Source organism: Pestalotiopsis fici, assembly GCF_000516985.1.
Source record: "Pestalotiopsis fici W106-1 unplaced genomic scaffold PFICI_Scf_11, whole genome shotgun sequence".
Classification (NCBI taxonomy): domain Eukaryota; kingdom Fungi; phylum Ascomycota; class Sordariomycetes; order Amphisphaeriales; family Sporocadaceae; genus Pestalotiopsis; species Pestalotiopsis fici.
Window position 1 is genome coordinate 750,765 of NW_006917101.1, and position 25,599 is coordinate 776,363.

Sequence of the window (25,599 nt, forward strand, 5' to 3'; positions counted from 1 at the left end):
AAAAGCAAGCATATACCAGCAGGCTCTGGCATGCTGGGTCTTCGAGTGTTATATTCCTTACCACCCGGCCATTCAATGTCAAAAACCTGCAAGGGTCTATTTTTAGGAGTTTGGCTACATATTGTGAAGGGGCCTTAATCTTGAATCCTGTTCTGCATCTAAAGGGGGACGCATCATTCGACCGATCCGATAGCGACACTATCGCATGCATCAGTGCGGCACAACTCTCTTTTGTCGACACACATTATATACGTCTGTGGCACCTGTATTGGGCTTTGCTTTTACAAACCACACTTCTTGCTTCCTGCCAGTCTAAAGACTTTTGCAGCACTTGCAATTCCACTGAATATGGCCTTTTGAAGTTCTAGACACAAACATTAATTTCGTTCATTTTGATCTTGTGACTTCTTTTTCAAGGGGTTTTGGGGCGAAAACTGAAGCCTGGGGCCAAATGCAGTTCGAGGTCGTTCTGATACTACTTCTCCTGCTGACCAGGCAGGATGAAGAGGCGACGAATGACGAGTACAGCCTGTCTCAAGCCGCCTGTCAGAGTCTTCAGCTGTATACGTGCCAAGCATTTCATCAACCCACGTCTTCAAAGGGAGGGGCGGATGTTTCTGTACAATACGACGCTTCGCCCTGGGTGCAGGCGGGGTTCCTAGTGACTGCACACTCACACGTCTCTCAATTGCGAAGAGGGAGGGTGAGACAAGAGGTTTGACGAAGCCGTAGCACTGATGGAACGACAATGTGAACTCGGATTGGGGTCGTGATACACGGCCCCCCAACTATTTCCAAGAGCAGTGAAAATTACATTATTAGGATCTGAGTGATGATGAGGCTCGCTTAATATCAAAGATGAAATCAGATCAGACGTGCCGCTTACCAGGGCAAATCTGAAGCACAACTCCAGTCTCGGCCACCACCTCTCGTCCCATTTGACATTCGACAACCACAAGTAGCACGGGGTATTCGTGGATTTATGTATATGACAAAATTGATGCGCAGCTGTATCTTGTTCGTTTTTCTTTTATCGTTTCTCGTTTTTTTTAATAGTAAAAAAAAGCACAAATATCTGTATATTGACTATCACCATCGTCCCTACTACAAGCTATTTCGGCCACTGATCCTTTACACGGTTATCGACAAAATGAATCGCAGCCACATATCAATCCTGCGGCTATCCATAGCCTCTACCATCGTCATCCACGCTGATCAAGGTCTCTGTAAACCAATAGCGAACATCTTGTTAAAAGTCCAAAAGACCAAAGCTGCGCCTCAACACTGATAGTTGACCTGCATATAATCTCCGTCCAGAACAAACTGCACTGTGTAAGGCATGGAACCTGGTTTGGCGGCGAACGAGTTGATGCCATGGAACCATTCCGTGAGGACGTTTTGGTTGGCAATGGCCGTGGTGAGCGTCGCAAAGGTGGCCTGCCAATGTCCGACGGTGCTTGTCTCAAACTGGCCGTCTTTGGCGACTTGCTGCCCGACTGCACTTTCCAGGTTGGAGACCTCTTCGCTCGTAAACGAGTCGGGCTCACAGGTGCCCCCCGTGATAAAAGTGACGCAGCAGTTGGTGCCCACTCCCGCAGAGCTGCAGGCGGTGGATTCATCGTAGTAGTAGTAGGTATTGGCCTGATCAACCTCATACAGAGGCACACAGTAGGCGGGGGCGTCGGCAAGTGCACTTGGGAGTAGTGAGAAAAGTCCCATCAGAAGTGTAGTGGTGGTCTTCATGGTGGCGAGGCGTGATGATTTGATGATTGATGATGTCGTTTTGTTTGAGGGTGAGCAAGTAGATGAAAGTTGTTCTTGGAGTAATGTAGTGCTTGAGAAGAGAAAGCAGGATACGAGACGTCCGAGAGGTGAGCTTTATAGTGAAAAAGAAATCCATGATCGCAATGGCTTGTCTTACTCTTGAAGAGGCCATCCTCATCCAGTTCCCGTTTTTCTCGATCAGAACGGATGATGCCGTGGTCTCATACTTGAGCAGGCACACTCGCTATGAAAAGATTTGGTCTTGTGTTGAATATGGCAAGATTGGCATCGTAGGATGAACCCTTTAACTAGACTTGGTCAAGTGATGGGCTTAGATAGCATCTATTTCTTGTCGCGAACTCTTTCAATATCAACATCACAATGCAAAGACTTTGTATGCCATATGAAAACTAGTCTATTCTCCGTTACAAACATCAACTTGGATGCAAATGCGAACATCGAATGCGAGCGACCCACTTGCATTCGCAAATTCCATTGTTGGTATGCGTTTGTCAAACTCCAAATGAAGAAATAGAGCAACAGAGGTTTTGGCCTAGGTGAGATTAGTGCTAAGCTTCATGATCCTTCAAGTATGTAGTGGATCGAGAACCTGCCAAGCTTCCAATATAGTATAGTCTACAACAGACCTCGCGCTCTATTTTTAGTTACGGCATTCATCTGGTGGCTCCATTATACCGTTCTTCAATGAAGAACCTTCTTCTACTATACCCGGGCGTCTAATAACACACTACGAGGAGCCCGTGAGATATACCGAAATCGCTTCCGGGGATACTTATGCATGACCAGTAATGCCTTATTGTTGAGTCATTCAATTTCGGATCTAAATTGTCACCTTGTCAAGTTTTCCTACGGACTAGCACGCTTCCAAATACGTCCATGGGTTCTCACGGCTGTTAGATTTTAGACTCGACGCCCAAATACTAGCTGTTCTGGAAGCTATGCATCTAAAAGTATGAGTCCGAATCACCATTGTAGGACTGGCGTGTTCCAGATTTATGAGAATGAAATCGTTCGTGTTAGAATGAGAACCCTGCCTACTGGTCTTCTGGCTTGTATTAGACATGCTAATACCCTTCGTACCCGCACAGCTGCCACAGTAAAGAGATTGCCCAGTCAACCATTCACTCGGTGTAGAATCGTTCCAGCCTAACAATCAGTGGTGGTATTCGATATCGCGCCATCAGCTATAGCGTGTAAAGCACTAAAATTGTCATCGTCCATATCAATTGCCCACACCATCAAGCCTGAAAGGCCCAGTTTGTTGGCATATTCAATCTTGGACTTGAAAGTCCTAGGGCTGTCATATCTGTTGTCTACAGTCAGTTTGTGTTGAAAATTCATTGTACACATGTACTTGGCGTAGATGGGGCAAATGGTGGACATACGAAACCCATTGATTGTCATTGTAGACCATGTACCTATATATGCAATGAACGGGTTAGTTGCCCGGTGTGATCCATGCTTTTAGGTTGATAGGTAAACCTAAGGATCTATATTTGCACTTACTCGACGCGAGCTGCTTCATCAGTGTGGGGTGAAGCGCCAGTGTCTGATATCACCTGCATGATCTCTGCAGATTATGTTAAAATTGAGTCCCTGTTTGTTCCAAGCCACCCTTTGGTTTTTCTGCTTACCACGATAGGATAAGATACCATCCTGTGCAGTACAAGGACCTGCTTTCCCTGGCGTCGTGGTTGCGCAACCAGGGTGATAGCATGAGGGGTCACTCAGTGTATAAGTGCGTCCGTAGAGGCCAAGACCCAGGGCCACCTTGGCAGGGTCAACATTGTTGCGCCAGAACTACGATACATGCCAGTTTTAGTGACAAATTCATAACACAGTACTGCGCAGGCGTGATACTTACCAAATTCAGCGCACTATCAATTTCCGTAAGATTTGTATGCGCAAGAACCTGGCCACTGATGGAAGATTGGTCCTGCTGGTCCCAAGTGCCATGCAGATCGTAAGACATCACGTTCACCCAATCCACATATGTCATCATTTGTTCAAGATCAAAACCTCGCAAGTACCTTGTCATCACTAGAGTCAGTCCAAAGTCCAGGAATAAAAGATAGGAACGACCCACCAGTAGGATACAGGCGCTGTGAAAGTGACGATGTAGTCTTTGCCACTGTCATCTATGGGAAGTTAGAATTCCTGACAAGAAATAGAATCAGACTCTCTCAATCTCACGTATGGCTTCTCTGAATTCTTTCAGGAACTGCGTAAAGTTCGCCCCATCGCCTTGACGTCCGCCTCGTTCTTGCGCAGTCGGATATTCCCAGTCAAAGTCGATTCCATCGAAACCTTTCTGCGCCAGCCATGTTAGAATGCTGGAGATAAATGTGGCACGGCTTTTGGCATTTCCGACCATATCAGAGAACAATGTCTGTGTGGGACCGGGATCATTAAATCCGTAGCCACCCACAGAGATGATGATTTTCATGCGTGGGTTCCTTGACTTGACATTGGCTAGACTGTAATAATTTGTCAGTTATTCTGGGTCTTGGTATTCTGCATGACAGAAGCTGCGTAGTCATTCTTACACGTCGGCAGGAGGGCAAGATTCGGGTCAATTTGAACGTACTCAGAATAGATGTTCTCAGCAACACCAGCCATGTTTGTCATCTGGTAGTCGGGAGTTATGTAGGCAAAAGCAACATTGAGGTGTGTCAGCAAAGATGCCGGTATGGACTCAATCGGCATCATGCCCTACAAATAGTCATTCTTCTGAAGCTCAATGCGCACAGGTTACCCGTGATACTTACACATGGTTGATTCGAATTGAAAGCTTCCCAGTATCCGATGACCCGCTTCTGACTATTGCTCTCGGCTCCATGGGGCTTGGGCTGTTCACAAGCAAACTGACAGCCTTGACCACAAAATTCTGGCGTGGTTCCGCAAAACCCGTATTGCGAACAGCAGACGTTTAGCGGGCATGTCGCATTTGGTGTAGCGGCATGTTGACCGCACTCTGGTAGCGACTTAACAGCTGCAATGGCAGCTGAATGAATGAGCCGAACACTGGCAAGTAAGAGCAGAGTAAAACCCAACATACTTGTAAGAAGTCACTTTTTCCTTTAAAAAAAAAAAGATTGGTTGTAAAGAAGAATCAATAAGTTCAAGCAGCAAATAAAGCGTTGTTTGATACGATATCCTTAATTACAAATAAATTCTATTAGTACAAAACAGCGACCATGCAATCATTTATTGGACTCGAGAACTTGGAATATCAGACGACGTTGATACTATCGTGGCCACTCCGTCTTGGACGTGTCCTTCCGGCCGTAGTGAGACTGTCGAATAGGGATACTCCGGAAAACTCACATGGAAAGATGCAACAAACAACAGCATGGTCATCGTATTACTATCAGTAATGTTTCGAGTTGGTTGAGACCATACCACGTCAAAGGAAACTTCTCACCCTCGTTGGCATTCTTTTTCTGGTCTTGCCTTACTTGAAAAGACATGACGCCTACACAAGATGCAGATGAGGTAAAACAGACTCTTTACGTGATCATTCCTCGCTTAGGATGTATCAACAATTCAGAGAATTAGAGGCTCATTTGATACATCTGTTTACACTTTCATAACAACAGTTCATTAGAAAATATGTCACGTGAACTAATTATGGAACTCAGCATGCCATGTCTGGGTTTCTTTAGACATTATACTATTGAGACAGCCTCAGCATGTTCTAGACTCCTCCTCATATCTCCTACAGCAGATAAGGAGGTCCCAATCTGCCGTAACGACCCTAGTACAGTACGGTATGCATTGTGTTTGTCTGTAATCGTTTGGATGAAATGTAGCTTACTTATACCGGTAGTTGCTCACACATTCAATTTTATATGACCCGACGTATTTATGAATCGAATACGTGGTAACATGTAGTGTTCAAGAGCGTTTCAGAACATGGTTTTACACATCAGGCACTTTTTGTAGGCACACGCATGTTGATTCAGACAGTAATCAAGTCATTTCAAAACGGTATCATCTCTAGGAATTGTGTACGACGTTTTCAATCCCTGATACTTTGCGCCCGGCATATGATCTAGACAAGTCACATGAACTCCGTATAATAGATCATGTCTCAGTAAATACCTCGAAATTTTATCAAGTGAATTAATGAAGACTATGACTGCAAGATGTTTGTCGCAGACGGGTCTGCCAAATGGTATTAGTCATGTAGCAATGGAGTGACATGGTCCTCATACAGGTGTCAGAGCACAATATTTCCAGCATGTTTCCTGCATCTGCTTTCCTACTAGATACCTCATTGACACCTCACACTCATCGAATTGACTGATGCTGAGAAAGTATCCAACTAGTTTTCTCAAATTTAAATAAGTTATAACTCATCATTCGATTGCTTGATTACCAAACTACAATTTCGCAGGTTGCCAAGCACGATGCCCTTCACACTGCGCCATCTCCCCGCACTTTTTAGTGCCACCACCGCGACCTTTGGCGGCCCTCTATCGCTAGGTATGTATTTTGGCCGGGTTCATGATCAGGCTTGTGTCTATCAGCTCACATTGCTCAGTGCTGATATTCCTGCGATCGAGCCCGTCTTCAGAATCGCGCAGGCACACGCTACCGTCTTCTTGATTCTTTTCTCGTACTTTGTTTCTTTGAACCAGCTCAAAGCTGTCGGTACTGTCCTCCCATATCATAGATCGTCTAGAGCACGGGAGCGGTCTCAAGTACTGTCATTCACCTCTTGTTGGATGACTCAATTGCTGTATGAGGATTGATGGAGATTCTTGACAGATTTCAGTTGTCCGCTCAACGATTAATCGACAAGGTACACTTGTGATTTGGGAGGCCCTGATTGTTCGAGGCTCTCTCCGTGGCTGCATGGCTGTCCTTGCAGTAGGATGGATTTGGGGGGCCTCCCCTTGAACTTCACATTACTTCCGTTTCAAACATGTGAGCCCACCGGATATCGACTAATTGATCATTCAAATGTCACTGCCACTCACAGTGGACAAGCTCAATTCTCGAGGTAAACTCGGGCAAAAAGGAAAACAGAGCTCATTACCTAGGTATTTGAAGAACATGACTTTGACTAGAATATATTATGGAGAAGAAGGTTTGCTGCCTGTGCCTGGCGCATACCTTGGGTGCGCTCAGTACGGCATAGCGTATCCATCTGCCTGCTAGAAGTGGTTCCCCTAGCGGGGGATCCCCATCAGCCCTAAATCCTTAAATTACCCTATTTGCCCTCCTGTTGAGCGGCGCAGCGCATCCTTTGAAATGCACCCCCATAAATCATTGAACAGGGGGGCTCATCTCAATTCTTTTTGACGTCTGCCAAGCTGGGGGGGAAGTCCGTCATGGCAATTGTAAATTGATGGGGGCATGATTGATTTTCACAGATGGATGCTCGGCCTCTGGGCGGCATTGAAGATCGTTTGCCCAAAAAAAAAAAAAAAAAAAGAATCAACCAATGAGTTCCCGTCCGAAAAAGGAAGGGTGCGGTGTGCTTTTGAGCATAGCTCTCCCCTTCGGGCGCACGGCTTAATGGCAATATGTGCTAATAGTACTTGCGCCCATTCCTAATCTACGATATTAGCTCCCAACACAAGAGGCCTAGAACAGGGGAACTTTTATGTAAGGTAAATGCCCGGCGTCCAACACCATCTCCAGATCTGAACAAGAGAAACTCTTGTCTCTCGTGTTTGGATTTAGGGAGGGGGAGCACAAGGTGTGTCACCGTGTGCAGCCGTAGAAAGTGTTGGTAGTGGGCTGATTCTTGTACTTCCCCATCTTGCCCAATCCTCGAGTTGTGATCGTCATTCAGCTGTTGGCTGCGCCCATCCCTCTGGTCTAAGATGGTTAAGATCCACACACGTGTCTGTCTGCCTTGTGTACCTAAACTGAAATATCATCACTTGCAAAATAAAAATAAAATACTTTTTTTTCTTCCTTCCTTATTTTCTGGCACCTTTTTTGTTCTTTCCCTTTTTTTCCTGGTCATCGAGTCCGGAGTGATACCTCACATTAACAAGTATTTCCATACTTTTTCCTTGCCCAATCGTCAACGACTGCAAAGCAATCGCATACAACAAACAATCAAATTAAGAAAGAAAGAAAAGAAAACCCCCCACACACATTTCACAATGGCGTACCAACCTCAACAGCCAATGCAGCCAATGCAGCAGCCTTTTGAGCAGGACATGGGCGGCGAGTGGAAGAGCTCTCTATGTAACTGCTCGCCCTGCTCATCGTGTATGGTATCATTCTGCATCCCGTGTCTACGTAAGGTTCCCAGCTCCACATTGCTCCTTTTACAAACGACGGCAATCACTTGCGGTCATCTCTAGAAGGAAAAGAGAAAAAAAGAAGAATATGGGAAGCAAATGAACTAACAAGTGTCTAAACGTAGTCGTCGGTCAGACCTCAGAACGTCTCCGCGATCCAACCATGCAGACAGCCCAGGACCTCAACAACGACTGTTTGATTCACGGCGGCCTGTGCTTTTTCACGGGTTTCCACTGGGTGTACACAATGCTCAAGCGTACAGAGATCAGGGAGCGGTTTGGTATCCCGGGCAGCAGTTTTGGCGACTGCTGCACTGCCTTTTGGTGTCACTGCTGCGCCGTTATTCAGCAGGATAATGAGGTCAAGGCCCGTCTGAGGCCCGCCACCGGCCCCGTACACACGCCATACCAGCAAGAGCAGGGTATGATGGTCGTGCCCCAGGAACCTCCAACCCCAGCGTACGCACCGCCGCAAAAGGAGGGCTACACGGACAGGCCATAAATGACAAACAGAACTACTCACGGAGTATTAGGTAAAGGCGTTCTTGGTGTCTTATGGTTCGGGGCTCATGAGGGTCACATGAGTATGGTCACTTACCAAATGGCTGCGGTGGATCTTGGGCTCGAAAAAATTGATTTTTTTTTTCTTTTTCGCTACAGCCATTTGCCATGAATTATATCAAAACGATTCTATCCCACTCCTCGTCGAGGTTTCCACAATCGCTTCCTAACTATGTACATGTTGGGTACTGGAATCTTCAACCCAGCCTCATGCTGAACTCCTTTCCATTATTCGGTGATTTTTAACATCCAAGTGATAAGAGTCTTCAGGGAACCCTGCACCCCCAAATCAGAGACCTCAAGAGTCAGTATTGTGGAGGAGGGCGTCAGCCATGAGAGTATTAGAAAGAATGTTGATGTGGAAAGTATGGCCAGCCGTTATCTGGCCGTCTCATATTCAGCAAGAGTATTTGAGGCGGGACTAAACACTCTCCCCCCTACGGAATACAGAAATCTATCCAGCTGCCCAAGTAGTCCAGACGGTTACGGCTGCTATCCTGAAATTCATGCTCCTTATAGATTTGTTCAAATTCTGCGAAACTAAGTCGGCCCCAGCCGCCACGATACTTGGCTTCCTCTTCGGCAATGTCAAGACGCTTGTATTGCAAGAGAACATTTTCTGGTAGGCTTTCTTCGTGCGTGCTCTGCGTGTCGGAACTCTGCGAAGACTTGGTCGAGGTGTTTTGATGACTTTTACGAGCTGACTTCTTGTCCGTTTGCCTTTGTGTGGTCTTGGACACTGAGTCCAGCAGCGGACTCGACGTTCTCGGCGATGACTGCGCCGTCTCGTTACTGTTTGGCCGAAACTGAGGCATTGTGGGATCGTAAGAGCCAACGCTACTCTGATACTCATGCCCGGAAGTATGCAGCTGTGTCTCGTTCTCGAGGCTGCCGACATGGCTTTGGGATGGGGGCGGCTGATCATTCTCTTTATCTTCCGAGGGAGCTTGCTCAGCTGCCTCAGTATCGTTTGGTGGTGGGCTGACTGTGTAACCGCTGGTCCACAGCAGCTCATCCAAGCTCTGCTCGCGAACAGGCCGATCACTATTGGCTCTCCTCAGGCGAGGCGGAGGCGTGGTAGTGAGATCATCGGGCTCCAGGTGACGGAACAGGTGTCGATATTTGCTCCGCTCATCCACGGTTTCAGCACAGGCAAGAGCAAGATCTTCTTTCTTCTTGAAAACCTCATCAAGTAGCTCGTTGAAAGCTTGCTGCGTCACTTGATAAAGAATCTCTTTTCCAGCGTCTCTTTCGGCATCTGGTATCTCCATACCTCCCCACCTTTCCGGAATGCTTCTCGTGGACGTTGAGTGGTTTGACCTAATTGATCGAACATCAAAATCATCTGTGTCCTCCGCAAATCTAACCTTGGAGGAAGATCTGGACCGTGGTGACAGGACTTGTGCTGGAGCCTTGGAAGATCCTGCGATACCGTTCAAATTGCGTAAGACGTCTTCATCCTCGGTCCAATCTTGGGGAGGTTGGGCGCCTTCCTCTTCATCGAGATAGAACTGGCGTCGTGTCCATCTGTCGAGCAATTGTTCACGCCTGCGCCTCTCATCACGGATTCGTTGAGACCTAGCCGATGTGGTTCCATTCCGTCGCTCACGAGCAAGCCCTCTGGTGCGTGGGGGAGCCCCATGGTCGTGCACATGAAAGGGCTGCGAGCGAAGTGTCGGGAGATTATGAGTAAAATCTTCATTCTCCTCGTGGGCCTCATCCGAAGCGTTGCTCTCGGTATCATCATAATGACCGCGTGCCGGCCTGTTTGCAACCTCGTGTCGTATCGAAGCAATGATATCATCAAGACGGGAAGACGCATCACCACTGATCAGTGCTGACAAGTCATTCAGGGTAGTTGGCGGATTGATGATGCTAGAAATGTACTGCTCTTCTGTGGAAGATCGACCTTGGAATGAGGAGGGACCAAACGATTCAGTGAAAAAGCTGCGATTGTTAGATCGTGCAAATAATCCGTTCAGAATATCTTCGCGGCTCGATGTGTCTGGTTTGTCTTCGTTTACAACGGTATTCTTCCCGTCGTGTATGTCGACTTCCCCACTCGAACGAAAGACTTTGCCTTCCATGGGTCTGGATTGGTCAGCTGGGGGTACTCTGCCCTCTCTACCAAAGAAACTGCTCAGAGGTGCCCGGCCATTGACGAGCTGCTGTGCCTCGGCGGTAGTCATCATGTGTTCGTCGAGGCCTTCGAGGATATCTCGATGCATCTGTTTGTACAAAACATAGTATGCCCGGAACATGCGAAGAAAGTCCCTTCTGCAAACATAACCATCACCGTCGATATCGTAGCCTTCAAAGATTCGCCGCAGCTTGTCCGTTCTCTTGCGATAGGAAACGCCTTTCAGGAACTCATCGAATCCGATCAGATCATCACCGTTGATGTCGTAGAAAGCAAACATGCGGTCATGGATCAGATTGGGCGAGGCATGCCGGTAGCCTCCCGACGGAACGAGACAGCGCTCGAATGTCTTGCGGTCCATGGCAAGGCACAGGCCATCTGGGTCGTCCTTCCACTCCGTATTGGCCATGAATGTCCATTGTTCCCAGTAAGCATCCAGCTCCACGCGCTCGAACCCAGTCTCTCTCGACCACCTGGCTAAGAGTTCTCTTGGTACCATTCGCGAGACATTGTCGGGATCGCCGGGGTACCATGCCGGTTGAACCTGGCGGGGACAGAAGGGCGGTGCAGGTATCCGGACCTTGTAGAAGACATGCGTTTTATTGTGCAGCCCCTGACTCTCGCATACTTCGCACAAGTCAAAGTCGGCACAATTGGCGCAGCGATAGCGAATGCCGCGGATAGGCACCATGCCGCAGCCATTACACTGGCAGCCTCGGTGCACGTAGGCATTGCGCCTGGCATTGTCCTCGGAAACGCGAAACAAGAGGGTGACTATGTTCTCGCCTGTGCGCTGCCTCGAGCTCTCCGTGTACCATGCGGGTTCGTTTTGCGACTCGACATCGTGGATTGGAGCTGCGGTGGCAGTTGTGTCGACGTTCTCGTCTCTGTCTGCATCTGAGGAGTCTTCTTGTCGCAGAGATTGGCGTCGATTGCGGCGTACAGCGTTGCTTCTATGCAGGCCTGGTCCGGGAACCACGTCTATTTGCGGCTCAGCGACTCGGCTCTGATACAAGAGATAGCCAGCGGAAACGGCGGCAATTACTGAGATGGCGGCAACAACTATTCTTGGCCGGGTCAGCGTCGAGGCTGCGGCGGACGATTCGTACATGGTGAACGTGAGGGCGGATCTTCGACGCTCATAGCGAAAAGAGTGAGCCTCCTACCGATAAAATATCAAGGGTAAGCAGAACTCTGACGAATGCCGCAGCTCATGAATGCTGAATAATTCTGCTCGACATTACAGTAGGAGCAAGAAATGTGAGGTAACGATTCCAAGTGCGACCTTGAATGGTGGTTCAGTCGAGAAATAATTGGCTTCATGCGAGCCACCCCCCTGCCCACTTTAGTAATAGTACTAAGCTGGAGCCGTGATGGAACCTTCGATCCAGGCAGTCAGCCAGCAGCTGCCAACTGCCAAAATTGCATCGCATATAGCAATGCTTGCACCGACAATCTCACATGACAGGGAATGATGCGAAAATTGTGCGATTCCGTAGCTATTCGTTTCAGATTCGACGTTCATGTTGTTATTGTTGTTGGGAGAAAAAGAAATTGGCCCGTATGATGGTTTCTCTCAGAGGCTATCTCTCCTGTTGAGTCTTGGTTTGAACATTGCCGACTGTTGCAAAAGACTGCAGTATTTGTTTGTGGCAAGATGCAGACTCACGGTGAATTGGAAATCAATCGGCATCTTGGAGAATCAAGTCACAATTGGCAATTTACTCGTCAAGACATGAAGATGGACGGCTGGCTGGAATCAGTCATTGATTTTCTCAGATCTAAGTTGTTCTGTTCCAAAATCCGAGGTGGCTGCGTCCTCTTCGTCTCTACTCGGCCACCATGACAATTCTATTCCTCAACACCAATCTCTGTTATCAGCAATGGCAACCGTCTACTGTAACTCTCCCCTGCATAGCAATGTAAATGACCAAAGACTTCTGTACACTCATTCATACAAATCCATGTACCTCGTGTGTGATCTTTCAATGACGTTTGGCGCTAGAATCCTCCGAAGTGTTGGAGCCATAGTCCCAAGCAGCCGAAGCTGTTCGTCGAGCAGCACGAACAATGGAGTTGGAGGACGTGACAGCTCCATAGTCCCAGTCAGCCGACTTGTCTTCATTTCTTCGAACAGCATGCGTGCTTCCGTAGTCCGAGCTGGTCACGGTTGCTTTCTGTTTGCGGGCAAGTGAGGTGCTGCCATAGTCCCAGCCAGAGGGGTTTGCTGCTGGCGTGGCCGAGCTGTCTCTCTCTACAGCTGTGACCATGGTGAAGCCAGCGACAGCATATGCGAGGGTAGTGAAGAATCTCATCTTGTATTCTGGGATCGAAGAATTGGCTGATGGAAAGAGAGAACCGGCGGTAAGTGGAGTGGTTTGCGGCCAGAAATGTATTGGGCAGAAGTCGAGTTGACGGTATGTGGGATTTGTCTGCTTCTTTTGTGGATTTTCGAGTCAACTCTGAGTGGGGAGAGGGTCAATGACAGGGTGGAACAAATGGAACTACGAGGGGATTATGCGGCATCTTATACTTGTTCAATTGGCAGCGATGGAGTGATTCATCCGGGTTGTTGCATGGCTCTTACCTGTCCATTTTCTCGTACTTGCCGAGCCAGAGTCGAGGCAATCACATCTGGCCAACAGAATGATGGTATCACATGGAAGGAGCCATTATCATCGCATCTGGACTCGAGTCCAGATGTTCATTCATCGACATTATGACGAATCTGCGAGTTCTAGATCTCCAATCTGTAATCCAATCACTCAGGTGCAGATGCCCAGATACTCACATACTCTCCTTCGGTGTTCCGTTCTAGAAGGTCCAGGCAAGCACCGCAGCCAAAGATGCTCTTCGGGCCGGTGTTGAACACAACAAGCAAACAATCACCAGCACATCACCTACCACGCTCCAAGCAACAACGATAAACCATTGGGCATTACATCCTTCCTTGATCATTGGCAAAGTACTTCTCAATTGTGCAGGGGAAGCCCAACCGCATAATTTCAATGCAAATGCCTTATGTAGTTGTGGTCTAATGTGAATGGAAGAGGTACAAGGTGTGGATAGGAATTGTTGATGAAGTTATTCACACCGTCTTGCAAACATGATGTGCGTCGCTGAGATATCGTGTGCATCTTGAGGTGAGTGATTGTGTCTACTAGATATGGACGCCTATTTCAAGTTAATCAGTGATAATTAGATGTGTTCAACGTCCAGTCGCGCCGTTGCCACGGTCAACAAGAGCTGTTGCTATGGTTGAAAGAAATCTCTTAGCCAGTCTCCCGTTTGCTGGACGCGCTTGAGATTGTTGTCAAGCCTCTTGCACTCTGCGTTTGCACGGAGGGCGACTAATTCTCTTTGATCGATTCTGCACTTAACTTGAGAACTTTTTGGCTTTCTCCCAATTCTCAACTGTTTTGTCAACTTCACTTGGCTGCCGTCTTTGACACCCATCGGCGCACTTCTCGTCAACCAACGACGCAACCATCGCGAGCGCACTGAGTCTGCAACTACAAAGTCACCATGCTCGCTAACAACCTCTTGAGCGTCGTCGCTGCCATGCTCGGCATGGTTCGTGGAGCCCCGACCAGCAGCGCCGCCACTACTCTTGCTGTCACTGATGGCATGGTCCCCGTCAACACCACCATGCCCGATGGCACCGTCAAGGTCGTCTGGCTTCACAAGGCCTTCCAGCCCGTCGCCGGTCCCGCCCAGGCTTCCCATCTCGAGGGTCGCATGAAGTGGAACCCCAATGGCAACCCCAATCAGTGCGGCGAAAGCACCTTTACCGACATGACCACTCTTGGATCCCCCGACCAGGGCGATTGCCAGGTATGTTAGAATCACTCGCTAGCAACGGAAATATCAGAAAAAGCTAATCAAAGACAATCTCTCACAGGTCATCATCAACCAGATGGTTTCTGGACCCGGCTACTGGCAGCTTCTCCAGGGCGGCGACCTCCACGCCAACGGAGATTGGTGCCGCGTCGCCTACCACGGCAGCGTAAGTAGACAATCCCCCTTCCACCTCCCATACCCGTGGAGGAGATTACAAATGCTGACATCAATTCTTTGCAGTGCGTCTTTGGCGTCAAGACTACCGTCATCTTTGGCTTGTTCATCGGCTCCAACGACATCAGCGACGTCGTGATCGAGGCCATGAAGCTGCGCAAGGGCGATCCCCGCGTCCAGTTCGAGGGCAGCATGCCTTGCAACAGTCCCAACGGTCAGGGCGGCGATGATCCCAAGCAGCCTCACACTACCACCAAGTGGGCACTCTTCAAGCCTCTGGCCGGTGTTGCCCCTGCCCAGTTGGGCAATGGAACCTTGTGAGGAAGTGCTTGGAAATCATCACAGAGAAGACTCCAGGCCATAGAGAGTGCGCAGTGGACAATGCTTCTGCATAGATGGCACTGGATGAATGAATGTTCTTGACTCGGCGATAGGTCTCATAGAGCAAACGAGACAGATTCCACATGATTTTGTTGCCCCGTGACGTGTTTGTTATTGGTGTTCAGTGGTTCCTATACAAGGATGATGACATTACTTGAGAACAAATCTCGTTGGCATTGTTTGATTACGTGGTAGGTATCTATTTACCTCTTCTTTAGTCCATGTAAAGGAGAGTTTCCCAAGTGTAGCGCTACAACTAGTAAAACGTAAAAAGAAGACCGCTTTCTCCAGGAATAAGGTATTATACTTTCTTTCTATCCAGCTGGTCTAACCTCCTCCTCCTCCTCCCCACCCGCTCGAACCGAAGCGCACCATCTCAAATGATTAGACCTTTTCGGGCCGCGAAATGACAACATCAAGGCCCTTGCCCTTGGGGAAGCAGGCGAACCACTCGTGATACGCCTTCCAGTCCTCATCGGTGGTGTTGGACATGGTCATGTCGAACCCGATGCTGGGGCTGAAGATGCGCGCCACGGTGCAAAACAGGTCCATGGTGGCAAGCTCCATGCCCAGACACAGCCGGGTGCCGCGGCCCCAAGGCATCAGGTACTTGTTGAGCGCGCGCCGCTTCTCGGGCGTGTCCCAGCGCTCGGGCATAAAGCTGTAGGGTTGCTCAAAGATCTTGGGGTCATTGTGAACGTCTTGGCAGGTTGTGGAGATGCTGGTCTGGTTGGTTTGACAATTATTAGTTGTATTGATCGGGTGAGACCTGGGAGGTTAGGTGGGATCTAAACTTACGCCCTTGGGGATGATCCATTGTCCATACTTTAAATCCTGACTCTCGCACACGCGGGGCAGACGTGACGGCGTCGAGTTGGCGAGCCTCAAGCCCTCATTTACCACGCCGGTCAGTAATGGCAATTCCTTGAGCCTATTGTATGGCACAGGGCCGCCGTAAGTGATCTCTGCATCGAAGAGCTCATACTTTAGCCGCGCAACCATGCTTGGATCCTTGAGAAGGCTAGCCGTGATGCAGACGAGCACACTGGCTGTGGTCTCGGTGCCCGCCATGATGACGCTGCGGGTCTCGGAGAGAAGACGTAGAAATGTCTTTTCCTCTGGTGGAAGCGGAGACTGAAGTACGGTCTGGACCATGTCTGCTTGTTGACCAGGCGCAGGCTCGGGCTTGTGCATTGAGCGGTGGACACAGCCAGCCATCATCTGGAAGAAAATGTTAGGGGCTCGTTGAAAAGGAGATTATCCTGAGATATATGGACCAGGAAAGCTGTCTTACCTCTTTCATCCACTTGACGCGGCGGAACGAAGGGTTCATCTTGATCGAGAAACTCTCGGGAATACTGTGCATGAGTGGGATGAATAGACCGAAACTGTGACGGCTCCACATGCTGGCTCGGACAACAGTCCGGACGGTTTGGTTAAACTCATGATCAAAGGTGGGCTCGTCCAGGTGGCCAAAGGGTTTGCCGAAGCAGAAGCCCGTGGCAATATCCGTAGCAAGGCAGCGGAAGGCGTCCGAGAGGCTCACGACGTGGCCATCAGCAGCCCGGAGCCGGTCGCATAGCTTCTCGATTTGACCTTGTGCTTGCGACTGGAAGTTCTGAATGTTTGTTGATGCAAAATAGGCATTAAGCGGTGCCCGTCTCTGCTGGTGCAGAGCGTGTGATTCGGCCGAGTTGGTGCTTGGGAACATTCCAAAGAAGCGAAGGTAATACCACCTTGGCTTGGCTGCCTTGGACGAGTACTTGTATACACCGTTCCATTCCGAATCATTGATATGAACTTCCCATGGGTTGATCCTGACGATGGGTCCTGACAGATATTGTCAATCGTCATTCTGAAAAGAGAAAAAAGAAGAAGAAGAGGAAAAGAAAGCAATGGCAGAATGGCGGCCTTCTGCCCGTATGAGTCGAGGATAATGACAGAACAAGAAAATGTTTCCTACTCACCATATTTTCGGTGCATCTCTTCAATCTCTACCCAGTATCTACCACCTCCATCCTTGAAAACTTCATAATAAGTCTCATATAAACCTGTCGCCGCCGCGAGCTTTGGTCCTGGAAAGGAGGCAAGTGGGTGAAGGGTGAGGCGGTATACCACCACCAAAGCGAATGAGATTAAGACACCCGTCACAAGAAGACTCCCCAGGGGCAATATGCCCAACTCAAGAGGTAGGGCAGAAAGCAGAGCCATGGCTAGCCCCTTTGCTTGGCCGCGTTGACTTCTATACAATCAGTTGAGAGATGTCGTGTTTGGTCATTAGATGGAGAGCACAGTAAGGGACAGATATCTCAAGGGTATTGACAAGACCAATCCCTTGGAGGGAAATAAGTCCATTACATAGTCCCACATCCAGAGACGGACCTCGATGCTGGTAACGAGGGGTACCGCGGCATGTATGTGGACCGACACGGGCAGAAGCTTGGCAAGAAGCATCTCAAATGTCGCAGATGAATGTAAGGGTAATCTCGGCCTGCAAGTCCTTCGTACGTAGCTCAAGATTCTAGGATCCATGCTGCAGATCGCTGGATAAAGATAGTACCAATACGTCGTACCTTGTGTGTTCCATGCTGCCAACCATTTGCCAAGCTTTCTGGCGGCTCCGGAGCAGCGCTTGTATTAGCATAAAAACAAAGCCTGGTTGAGTATAGCACACACTCAAAGCATTACGGCAGCTAGACGGATGCTTGGCGCTGCACAACCAATGAGCGAGGTATTCTAGGAGGAGCCAAGTCTCACAGATATGCCCGCATGTGAGATTTGCACTAACGTTGAACTCTGGGGAGGGGGGGTTAGTTCCGGGAATATTGACGGTACTTCGAGAGACCAGATTGATTAGAGTTGACCCCGTTGCAAGTGCTCGGGCCGGAGTGTACCGTCTAGAACTGTTTTGAACATACAGTACCCACGTTGCAGACGTATAGAGGTGATGATTTGGAACTGCACCCTTTTAGGGGCAAACTCTTTTCATTTTGAAGGATAAATTCCTGCATTAAACTGACCCGAGCTTAGATGAGCTTAGACGAGCTGGTGAGAGTCTGTAAAAATAGACTTTTTACCCCGGGTTCGCATTTGTGATCAACATGATGACTATATGCGGCCGCGACCAAGACAGATTCAGGTTGGCTCGACAAAGGATCCGATGAGTCTGTGTTGTTTTCATCACCAATGTTCCGGACCTCCGAGGAGGACATGTTGCACAACAGATGCTCGGCATCAACAAACGGCCTATGGTAGTTGAGGGCAGCACAAATGCACAATAGTGGAAGGGTCAAATTTGCGAACGGACCCTGCTTTTTGTTTGCTTTTCTTCCATCTCCAGAGCGAAAAAGCCGGTCAAGAGCAACATCAGAACTTCTTCAATCAGACATAGAATTGTGTGTCGTCTTGGTCATTGGCGCCACCCGTCACTCAGACCTGGGGGCGGGTAGTATAAAATTTCGGGTGGCTTTGGAAGGCTGGTCTTCCCGCCCACCCTTACCCCTCGATGTCTTACCTGTGAAACCACTGTTGTTAGCGGTCTTGATTGGTTTTGTTGTTTCGAAATGCATGTCGGAGAACGTCACTCTGTTAATCAGAGAAACAACCACATACCTAATACTTTGAGATCCCTGGGCTTCCGAGTTACAACAACGCCGCGGCCAATGCAAGCAGTACGCAAGTGCATAGCCAACCTCAATGGTCCAAAACAAAATATTGAAGCGTGCATGAAAATAAAAAGCAATAATTGTCGTTTAATCCGTTGGTCCGGTGGCCTGCAGACCTTATTGACTAAGACGAGGTTTAAGTTGATGACGATTGCATAGGAGTCAATGCGAGCTTGATCACGGGGCATGTGATATTTGAATAATCTCGTCTTGTGATAATATCCGTGTCGGACAAGCTATCGGAATAAGACCGGTGCATGTGTTTTTTTCCTCTCTCATCACGCAGGTGGATTTGGTCTAACTTGGGGTATCGTTCGCACCGATTGGTAGCAATTTTTATATCCCTTGCTTCGCAGACCGAGTCGTCTTGGCGGGCAATTCCGCATTTCAGGCAGACTGTGTTTCAAGGTCACCTGGGGTGAATCATACCTCTTGTATGCCCTTCTAGATAAGAAGGCATGATAATGTGTACCTGGTGGAGCTACGTGGTGCGGTACTCGAGTCAATGATGTCCGCTTCTGTTCCTTTCAGAATCTTAAGGCGTACCACCAGTTCGGTGCCAGTCTTATAAGCTTCGTCTGGTATGTTTGCAGAAGCCTGTAGTCGTCATTAATGCACGTTTTTCAGAGTATCAAGGCGGGGAGGATGACACTAGACAGGCAGCTAATGATCTCGGAAAAGTAGAGTATACAGACATGGAAGAGAACGCTCCACGCGAGGCCAAGACACTAGAGAAAGTGGCCAAGAAATGCTGTGCGGTATACCGGTTGAGGACTGGGAAAGAAGGGCGGTAGCTTCATTTTGGAAAGAAGTAAGAGCCCCGGCACTCACTATGCGCTGGTCAAAGATTATGTACGGCACTGCGTGCAACTTGCGTAGGTCGAATGCCCTGCAGGATAAAATCAAATGCCCGCCGTAAACACACGTCCAACATACTTTGCCTGCGTAGGTCGTGGCCGGAAGATGTCTTGTTCACTGGGGATATTCTTGAAGCCATGCCGTCGTCATGATTTCGTATATTCCGCCGTTTACCTCTACAAGATAATCGCAGTGATAGTTTGCAAGCTCAAAATTGCAGATTTCTGAGTGAATGTAGATCTTCAGAGACTGCTTCTCCCGCAATCTACGCCCGATTTAGCATCCCTTTGTTCTTTGTTTGCGCCTCGGTAGCTTCTCCGTTGTCGATCCGGGACTGAACGGTGCCTGACGAGTTCATGCAGTGCCGTGGCTGGCGGTGATGGGTGGTAGGCCCAATAGCTTGAAAACGACCCTCGATGCACAGACGACGTTCGATACTGAGTCGATAGAAGAGCCAATTGCATCATGTCCAGGCAATTGGGACTTGTCAGCTGCAGATTCGTCGTACCGTGTTTCCCAAAACGAGACGATCATGTGACCAAGCACCATCTTCAATGAGGCCAGCAGACTCTGGCGGGCAATGGTTGATCATTGTTATGTACTGCAATCGAAGCTCTCTTTGGCGACATGGAACAGCAAAAGCACCGTGTACCGCTGGACGCAGGTGGCGACAACGGCCACACAGAACAGCTCTCGCAGAATGGACGGGTTTTCTGTATTGAAAGCAGCCAATCGCAGCATCATGGTCGGCCATGTTTAGGAGAATACGCCATGTTTTCTCGAGGGCGGCTGCGCAGAAGCGTCAGGCTAGATCAAATGCGCAGATGAACAGATGCATCTTTCCAGGATCTGTGGGCAAGAATCAAGGTCGTTCCTCGGCGCAGAAGGGCGTGAGCTTTAGGGGGTCAGCATGCGGCATCTGAACGAAGAAAACATTGTTTTCGTGCCATGCTCTTCTCGGGGCGTTGAGCTGCAGTGTTGTTAATGCTCGGGAGCAGCGCGATCTGGGGCGTTGCATCTGGTTTAAGTACAACTTGGCAGCTTGTGCAGCAATGGCGACCATCTCGGTTGAAGAAGAATCAAGAATTACTAGTAGGTACCTAAATACGGCGAACGCGCAGTAGGTTTTACATACATATGCTGGACAAGGCGACATGCGCCGCTCCTTCTCTGTGAGTTACGTGAAAGTGCTAGGTTGGTATATTTATTACGATTGCATGTCTTTTTCTCAAGAAATGCTTTGTTGTTTCGTCCGTCACTTTAAAGGTACGACTACCTTAGGTAGTGATTGACCATATCTCGATACTTTGATAATGTAAGCTGATGATAACAAATTAGATGATGGATGTTGGTAGGAAGTCACAGTAAAGTTCTTAGGTCTGTCTCCATTCACTTGTACAATGGAACGCGCGCCGCCATGGAGAGCGGAAACCGGCATTTGGGGCACCAGAGAGACGCGACAAACTCTTCGTTCTAGGCTGTGATTAGCCGATGGCTGTGGCCCGTGGGGTAAACTAAGAGCAGATCCCTGGCCACCACTACAACCACCCAAGCCACTCAATTCACCCATGGACTAAGAAAAACAAGGCGCAGCAACCGGCACTGAAGCGCCGGCATTGATGCAGCGAACGTGTTTCATCGGGCGATTACAGGGGTGAATTGGGGGCACCGCATTGAGCTTTGGTACCCCATTAACAACCTGATCAAGCATCATGGTCCACGTCAGCTCAGCGGCAGTGCCGACCATGTGTTATTAGTGCTCTTTTTTGCCTGTCTTCGTTGGGTAGATATGCAAAACAAAAGAATGCCAGCCTCTTTTTCAACAGTGAAACCTACATTTCTCTCTTCTCTGTTTTATTATCTCTTCCATCTGGGTAACAAGCGCAAACTGTGCATATCTTCTGCATCTGCATACCACAACCCCACGCTCGTTCCGATCCGACATTCGTTGTTAATAATTCCATCTCCGTCTTTGAAAACTCTATCGCGCACCTTTGCGACATGGCCCCCGTACACGCTGCCAACGGGGTTATCAGCCGCCAATTAGTGGCCAGCGCCAGGGCAGCCGTGGTTGCTGCCGGTCCGCAGGTCGCTAAGCTCGCCACCCGCGACGTCTTGTCCAGTCGCGGCCTCAGTGTATCTAGCGATGCGCAAAAAGTCACCCTCGGCATAATTGCCGTCTATGTCGTCGTGATTGCAATTCTATGGAATGTACCATATGTGCGATGGAGTCTATGGCCCTTCAAGGTAAGTGGGGGGAGGCAATGGGAGACAGACGCCAAGGTCTGGATCATGAAGAGGATGAGAGCGAATGCGCAGCTTACTAACCCGCTTCCGTAGATGCTCGTCATTGCATTCCACGAGTTTGGACACGCCATTACTGCAGTCTGCACTGGAGGTCGCGTAAAGTCAATTTCGCTGGATCCTCGTGAGGGAGGCGTCACCCACATGGTAGGCGGCAAAAGCGCCATCACGCTACCTGCCGGCTATTTAGGCTCCTCCCTGATTGGAGCTCTGCTCATCTTTTGCGGCTTCGATATTGTCGCCAGCAAAGTCGCCAGTATGGTCCTTGGCGTTTGTTTCCTGCTTACGCTGTGGTGGGGCAAGAGAGATTGGTTGACGATCTTGACCGTCCTGCTGGCGGTGGGCCTGATTGTTGCTTGCTGGTTCATCGTCCATGCTGAGCCGCTGCGATTTGTCGTCGTAAGTCCAATTGCCATTTACGAGATATAACCCTAATTGACCATGAAATGCAGCTCTTTATTGGTGTCATGTCATCACTCTACAGCGTCTGGGATATCGTAAGTCTAGCCAGATAACATGCCGACAGGAATTGAATAAGTGCTAATACTCTGCAGTGCGATGATCTAATCCTCCGCAAAGTCAACAGCTCCGACGCCAGCGTGTTTGCCCAGCGTTACGGCGGCTCTTCTCAGTGCTGGGGTGTCATCTGGTCCATCATCTCAATCCTTTTCATGGTGGCCGGCATCATTGCTGGAATTGCAGCATTCCCAGAATCGTTCGCCCAGCAGGAGGAGGATTCTAAGAACTTCTTGCCTACACGTTAATTGTCATCTTGCCTTTTCATGTTTTGGGTTCTTTGGTCTTGATGACCGAACCAAAAGCTTTGGACAATTGGAGGAAAGGTTTGCTTATGAGATTTTACTATGATACCCCGATTTCAGAAACCCAAATGAAATGAACCATTAATGATATTTTAATGAGCCAAGACCGACGTGATCGAGATTTTCAATCCATAAGTGACAAGCCCAAGGCTCGCCATTTTGTTGAATTCAATTACCTTGGGCCATGGATCTAAGCTCACGTAGGGCCGATAACATCTATCTGTCCTAGTGTATAGACTCTTGCAGCCGCCATGCCTCGTCCCGATCCTTGTCCTCGTGCTCGCGGCAGTGGCTTGCATTAGCCGTCGCTCTCAAGCCCAGCAGAAAGAGGAGCACCACGAAGCAATGTATGCAATCCGACGCTTTGGGACGATATTGACTGGTCTTTGCCTTGATTTCGAGCTAATATACTTTGATTCGTAGCAGAACAAATGCTGCGTCTCCCCTTGCCTGGTGTCTTCCCAAATTTGATCTTGGCGGAAACTCACATTATAAGGAGTACTGATGCTGAACTAGGCTCTTTGACTTTAGGGTATTCATTCTTATTATCATGGTTATCTGTCTTTACACGTATCTTATATGGATAGTAATAGTGACAATACTCATCACAGGAGGTGCATGCATTATGTGTGGCGCGAAGTATAGTGAGTCCATCTTAATCGGGCCGATCAATACTGTATCTACCTATGAGAAGCTCAACCTTTGGTGTAATGCTGCGTAAAATCGTACCTTAATTGCATAGACTGCAACATCATCTCCTTCTGTTTCTCCTTGTCGTTCTCTGCCTTTCTGCACTCGATCAGCAGAGGGTCTCTTTCCAGTATGGTGCTCGATGCAGAGTCCGACACGCGCCTGAAGTTGTCTTGCGAAACAGTGTCTATAATGTCTTTCCACTTTTCAATCCTCTTTTCGCTGTAGAGATCCAGGATCTTGTCGTCTGCTTTGCCGTCCCAGATGCCGGCGAGGCATTCGTACAGCCCTCCGACATCAACGAATCCGCCAGTGATGCCTTGTCCTCCCCATCTGTTCTGGTTAGCTTCACCTCGGCTGCTTATTTGATGGTCTATGACATATCCTAGAGTGGTTTGAGACTTACGGGTTACACAGATGCGCGGCGTCCGCTGCAAGAAGGATTCTTCCTACGCGAAATGAAGGGGCACATCGCTGGTGCATCTTGTAAGGTGCCATGCTCACAAGCTTGTATTCATTGGATTTGGGGTGGCCTGGTAGGATCTTTTCAAATATCTCAGGTTGGCGCTCTTTGATTTCCTCCCATGAAAGTCCTGGCAACTCGCCATAAGTGACCCGATAGAGTCCGTCGGTTGTGATTTTTGCAATCATCTAACGCAATATTAATTTCACTTGTCATCATCTAGACTTGATCTTTCACTTACCACGAAATGATTCTCATGAATCAAGAAATTGGAATCGGCTGCTTCGAATTTGCTCTCAAAGTCGTAATAAATCTGCTTCAGTGTTAGATACGAGCCAGAATCGAATCTTTCCGATATGACCTCACGTTGGTTGCCACAATCTGCTTGTCCCAGGTGAATCCAGGAAAGTCATCAAAGAGAGACTTGCGCACTTGACTCGTTGCTCCATCACAGCCGACAACGTAGTCTCCAGTGATCCGGGTCCGGCCATCAGGCGTCTCGGCCTCGACCCAGACTGCCCCGTCATCCTGCTGCACCTCGACAACCTTGTGGTTCCATTTAATCTCGCCGCGGTACTTGGTCAGGAACTCATTGAGCATCAGGCGGTCCAGCTGATCCAGCACTAGGCACGTGGTGCGCAGATCCTCGCCGTCAACGTCGTCGAGCACGCTGCCGTCGAGCCGCGCCAGGCGGCTGTGGTCCTCCATGCGCCACCATGCCATGGTACCGGCCGTCATGCCCTGGCGGCGCACCTCGTCGAGAATGCCGGCGCGCTTCAGATCCGGGATTGCTGGAGGCCCGTAGATGGCTGCGCGGGGTCGGTCATCGAGGTCATCCGACGCCTCGAGGAGGAGCACCGGGATGCCATGTTTTGCCAGGAGGAGGCAGAGGAGCAATCCGGATGGGCCGGCGCCAACGACAATAACCTGTTGTTCTTGGTTCAGTAACCGTACTTGGGGCATTGAGAGTATGGTTTGCATACCTTCTTGAAACTCCGCTCCATTGTGTAGTTGTCCTTAGCCGTAAACTCGCCGTTTAGACTGATTATTCTTTTCCCTTTTCTATTCAAGTAGAGACATCACTTTTGTGCAGCAATGATTACTTTTGTGCTGCAAAATGCATTGAGCCTATACCTCATATACGAGTCGCGCTGTTCATCTGCAACCCCGCAGGAAGATACTGCACTGCGACGCAAATCGCTGCAACCAATTCGGAAGAATTAACCGCTGCGGAGTAACACCGCGGCTTTTGAGAATTGAGGACTCGGAGCCCACTTTTTGTATTCTGCTGCAAAAAGTTGTCTCATGCGATTGGAGAATGACCTGCTGCTTTCTTGGAGAGGACTGATAACATGTTTCTAAGCTATGGTATACGGGATAGACTGAGACTAGCAAGTTGTTTTTCGCATAGGTATAACATTTGCTGTAGCATGAATTGGCCTATCACACTGTTCATGGAAGTACAGACCCCAGTAGGCATTAAAGCCACACTAACATGCCAGAAACTAAAACATTTGCCCAGAAGTATATACTGACAGCTTACCGAGTCTGTGTTCGACTTATTTGTCCTGAGTCTTTCCATGCAATTAACAAGGACAAGACGGCTTCAATGTTTGTGAAGATCAAGGCGACGAACCCGGCCGCACGGTCA

The 25,599-nt window shown here is 48.9% G+C and overlaps 9 protein-coding genes across 9 annotated transcripts; 3 read left to right on the forward strand and 6 right to left on the reverse strand.

Moving 5' to 3' along the window:
• Positions 1–1,278: 1,278 nt before the first annotated feature.
• On the reverse strand, positions 1,279–1,743 carry PFICI_13225 (uncharacterized protein; the record flags this gene model as incomplete). Its single annotated transcript, XM_007841806.1, has 1 exon — positions 1,279–1,743. One exon carries the CDS (start codon positions 1,741–1,743, stop codon positions 1,279–1,281), a length of 465 nt encoding a protein of 154 aa, XP_007839997.1.
• A 1,163-nt stretch (positions 1,744–2,906) lies between these two features.
• PFICI_13226 (uncharacterized protein) lies at positions 2,907–4,841 on the reverse strand (the record flags this gene model as incomplete). The annotated part of the gene is made up of 10 exons (XM_007841807.1): positions 2,907–2,969; positions 3,022–3,091; positions 3,171–3,203; positions 3,292–3,355; positions 3,420–3,585; positions 3,650–3,815; positions 3,872–3,923; positions 3,979–4,262; positions 4,373–4,497; positions 4,554–4,841. The coding sequence occupies 10 exons, from the start codon at positions 4,839–4,841 to the stop codon at positions 2,907–2,909; spliced, it is 1,311 nt and encodes a 436-aa protein (XP_007839998.1).
• Positions 4,842–7,910: 3,069 nt separating this feature from the next.
• PFICI_13227 (uncharacterized protein) lies at positions 7,911–8,553 on the forward strand (the record flags this gene model as incomplete). The annotated part of the gene is made up of 2 exons (XM_007841808.1): positions 7,911–7,995; positions 8,177–8,553. 2 exons carry the CDS (start codon positions 7,911–7,913, stop codon positions 8,551–8,553), a joined length of 462 nt encoding a protein of 153 aa, XP_007839999.1.
• A 496-nt stretch (positions 8,554–9,049) lies between these two features.
• PFICI_13228 (uncharacterized protein) lies at positions 9,050–11,863 on the reverse strand (the record flags this gene model as incomplete). Its single annotated transcript, XM_007841809.1, has 1 exon — positions 9,050–11,863. One exon carries the CDS (start codon positions 11,861–11,863, stop codon positions 9,050–9,052), a length of 2,814 nt encoding a protein of 937 aa, XP_007840000.1.
• An 874-nt stretch (positions 11,864–12,737) lies between these two features.
• Positions 12,738–13,067, reverse strand: PFICI_13229 (uncharacterized protein; the record flags this gene model as incomplete). Its single annotated transcript, XM_007841810.1, has 1 exon — positions 12,738–13,067. One exon carries the CDS (start codon positions 13,065–13,067, stop codon positions 12,738–12,740), a length of 330 nt encoding a protein of 109 aa, XP_007840001.1.
• Positions 13,068–14,277: 1,210 nt separating this feature from the next.
• PFICI_13230 (uncharacterized protein) lies at positions 14,278–15,087 on the forward strand (the record flags this gene model as incomplete). Its single annotated transcript, XM_007841811.1, has 3 exons — positions 14,278–14,586; positions 14,654–14,758; positions 14,833–15,087. 3 exons carry the CDS (start codon positions 14,278–14,280, stop codon positions 15,085–15,087), a joined length of 669 nt encoding a protein of 222 aa, XP_007840002.1.
• Positions 15,088–15,531: 444 nt separating this feature from the next.
• Positions 15,532–17,358, reverse strand: PFICI_13231 (uncharacterized protein; the record flags this gene model as incomplete). The annotated part of the gene is made up of 4 exons (XM_007841812.1): positions 15,532–15,873; positions 15,946–16,368; positions 16,442–16,977; positions 17,115–17,358. The coding sequence occupies 4 exons, from the start codon at positions 17,356–17,358 to the stop codon at positions 15,532–15,534; spliced, it is 1,545 nt and encodes a 514-aa protein (XP_007840003.1).
• A 4,313-nt stretch (positions 17,359–21,671) lies between these two features.
• Positions 21,672–22,738, forward strand: PFICI_13232 (uncharacterized protein; the record flags this gene model as incomplete). The annotated part of the gene is made up of 4 exons (XM_007841813.1): positions 21,672–21,917; positions 22,011–22,373; positions 22,427–22,471; positions 22,529–22,738. 4 exons carry the CDS (start codon positions 21,672–21,674, stop codon positions 22,736–22,738), a joined length of 864 nt encoding a protein of 287 aa, XP_007840004.1.
• Positions 22,739–23,490: 752 nt separating this feature from the next.
• PFICI_13233 (uncharacterized protein) lies at positions 23,491–24,952 on the reverse strand (the record flags this gene model as incomplete). The annotated part of the gene is made up of 5 exons (XM_007841814.1): positions 23,491–23,818; positions 23,892–24,136; positions 24,190–24,261; positions 24,315–24,875; positions 24,932–24,952. The coding sequence occupies 5 exons, from the start codon at positions 24,950–24,952 to the stop codon at positions 23,491–23,493; spliced, it is 1,227 nt and encodes a 408-aa protein (XP_007840005.1).
• Between the last annotated feature and the right edge of the window lie 647 nt (positions 24,953–25,599).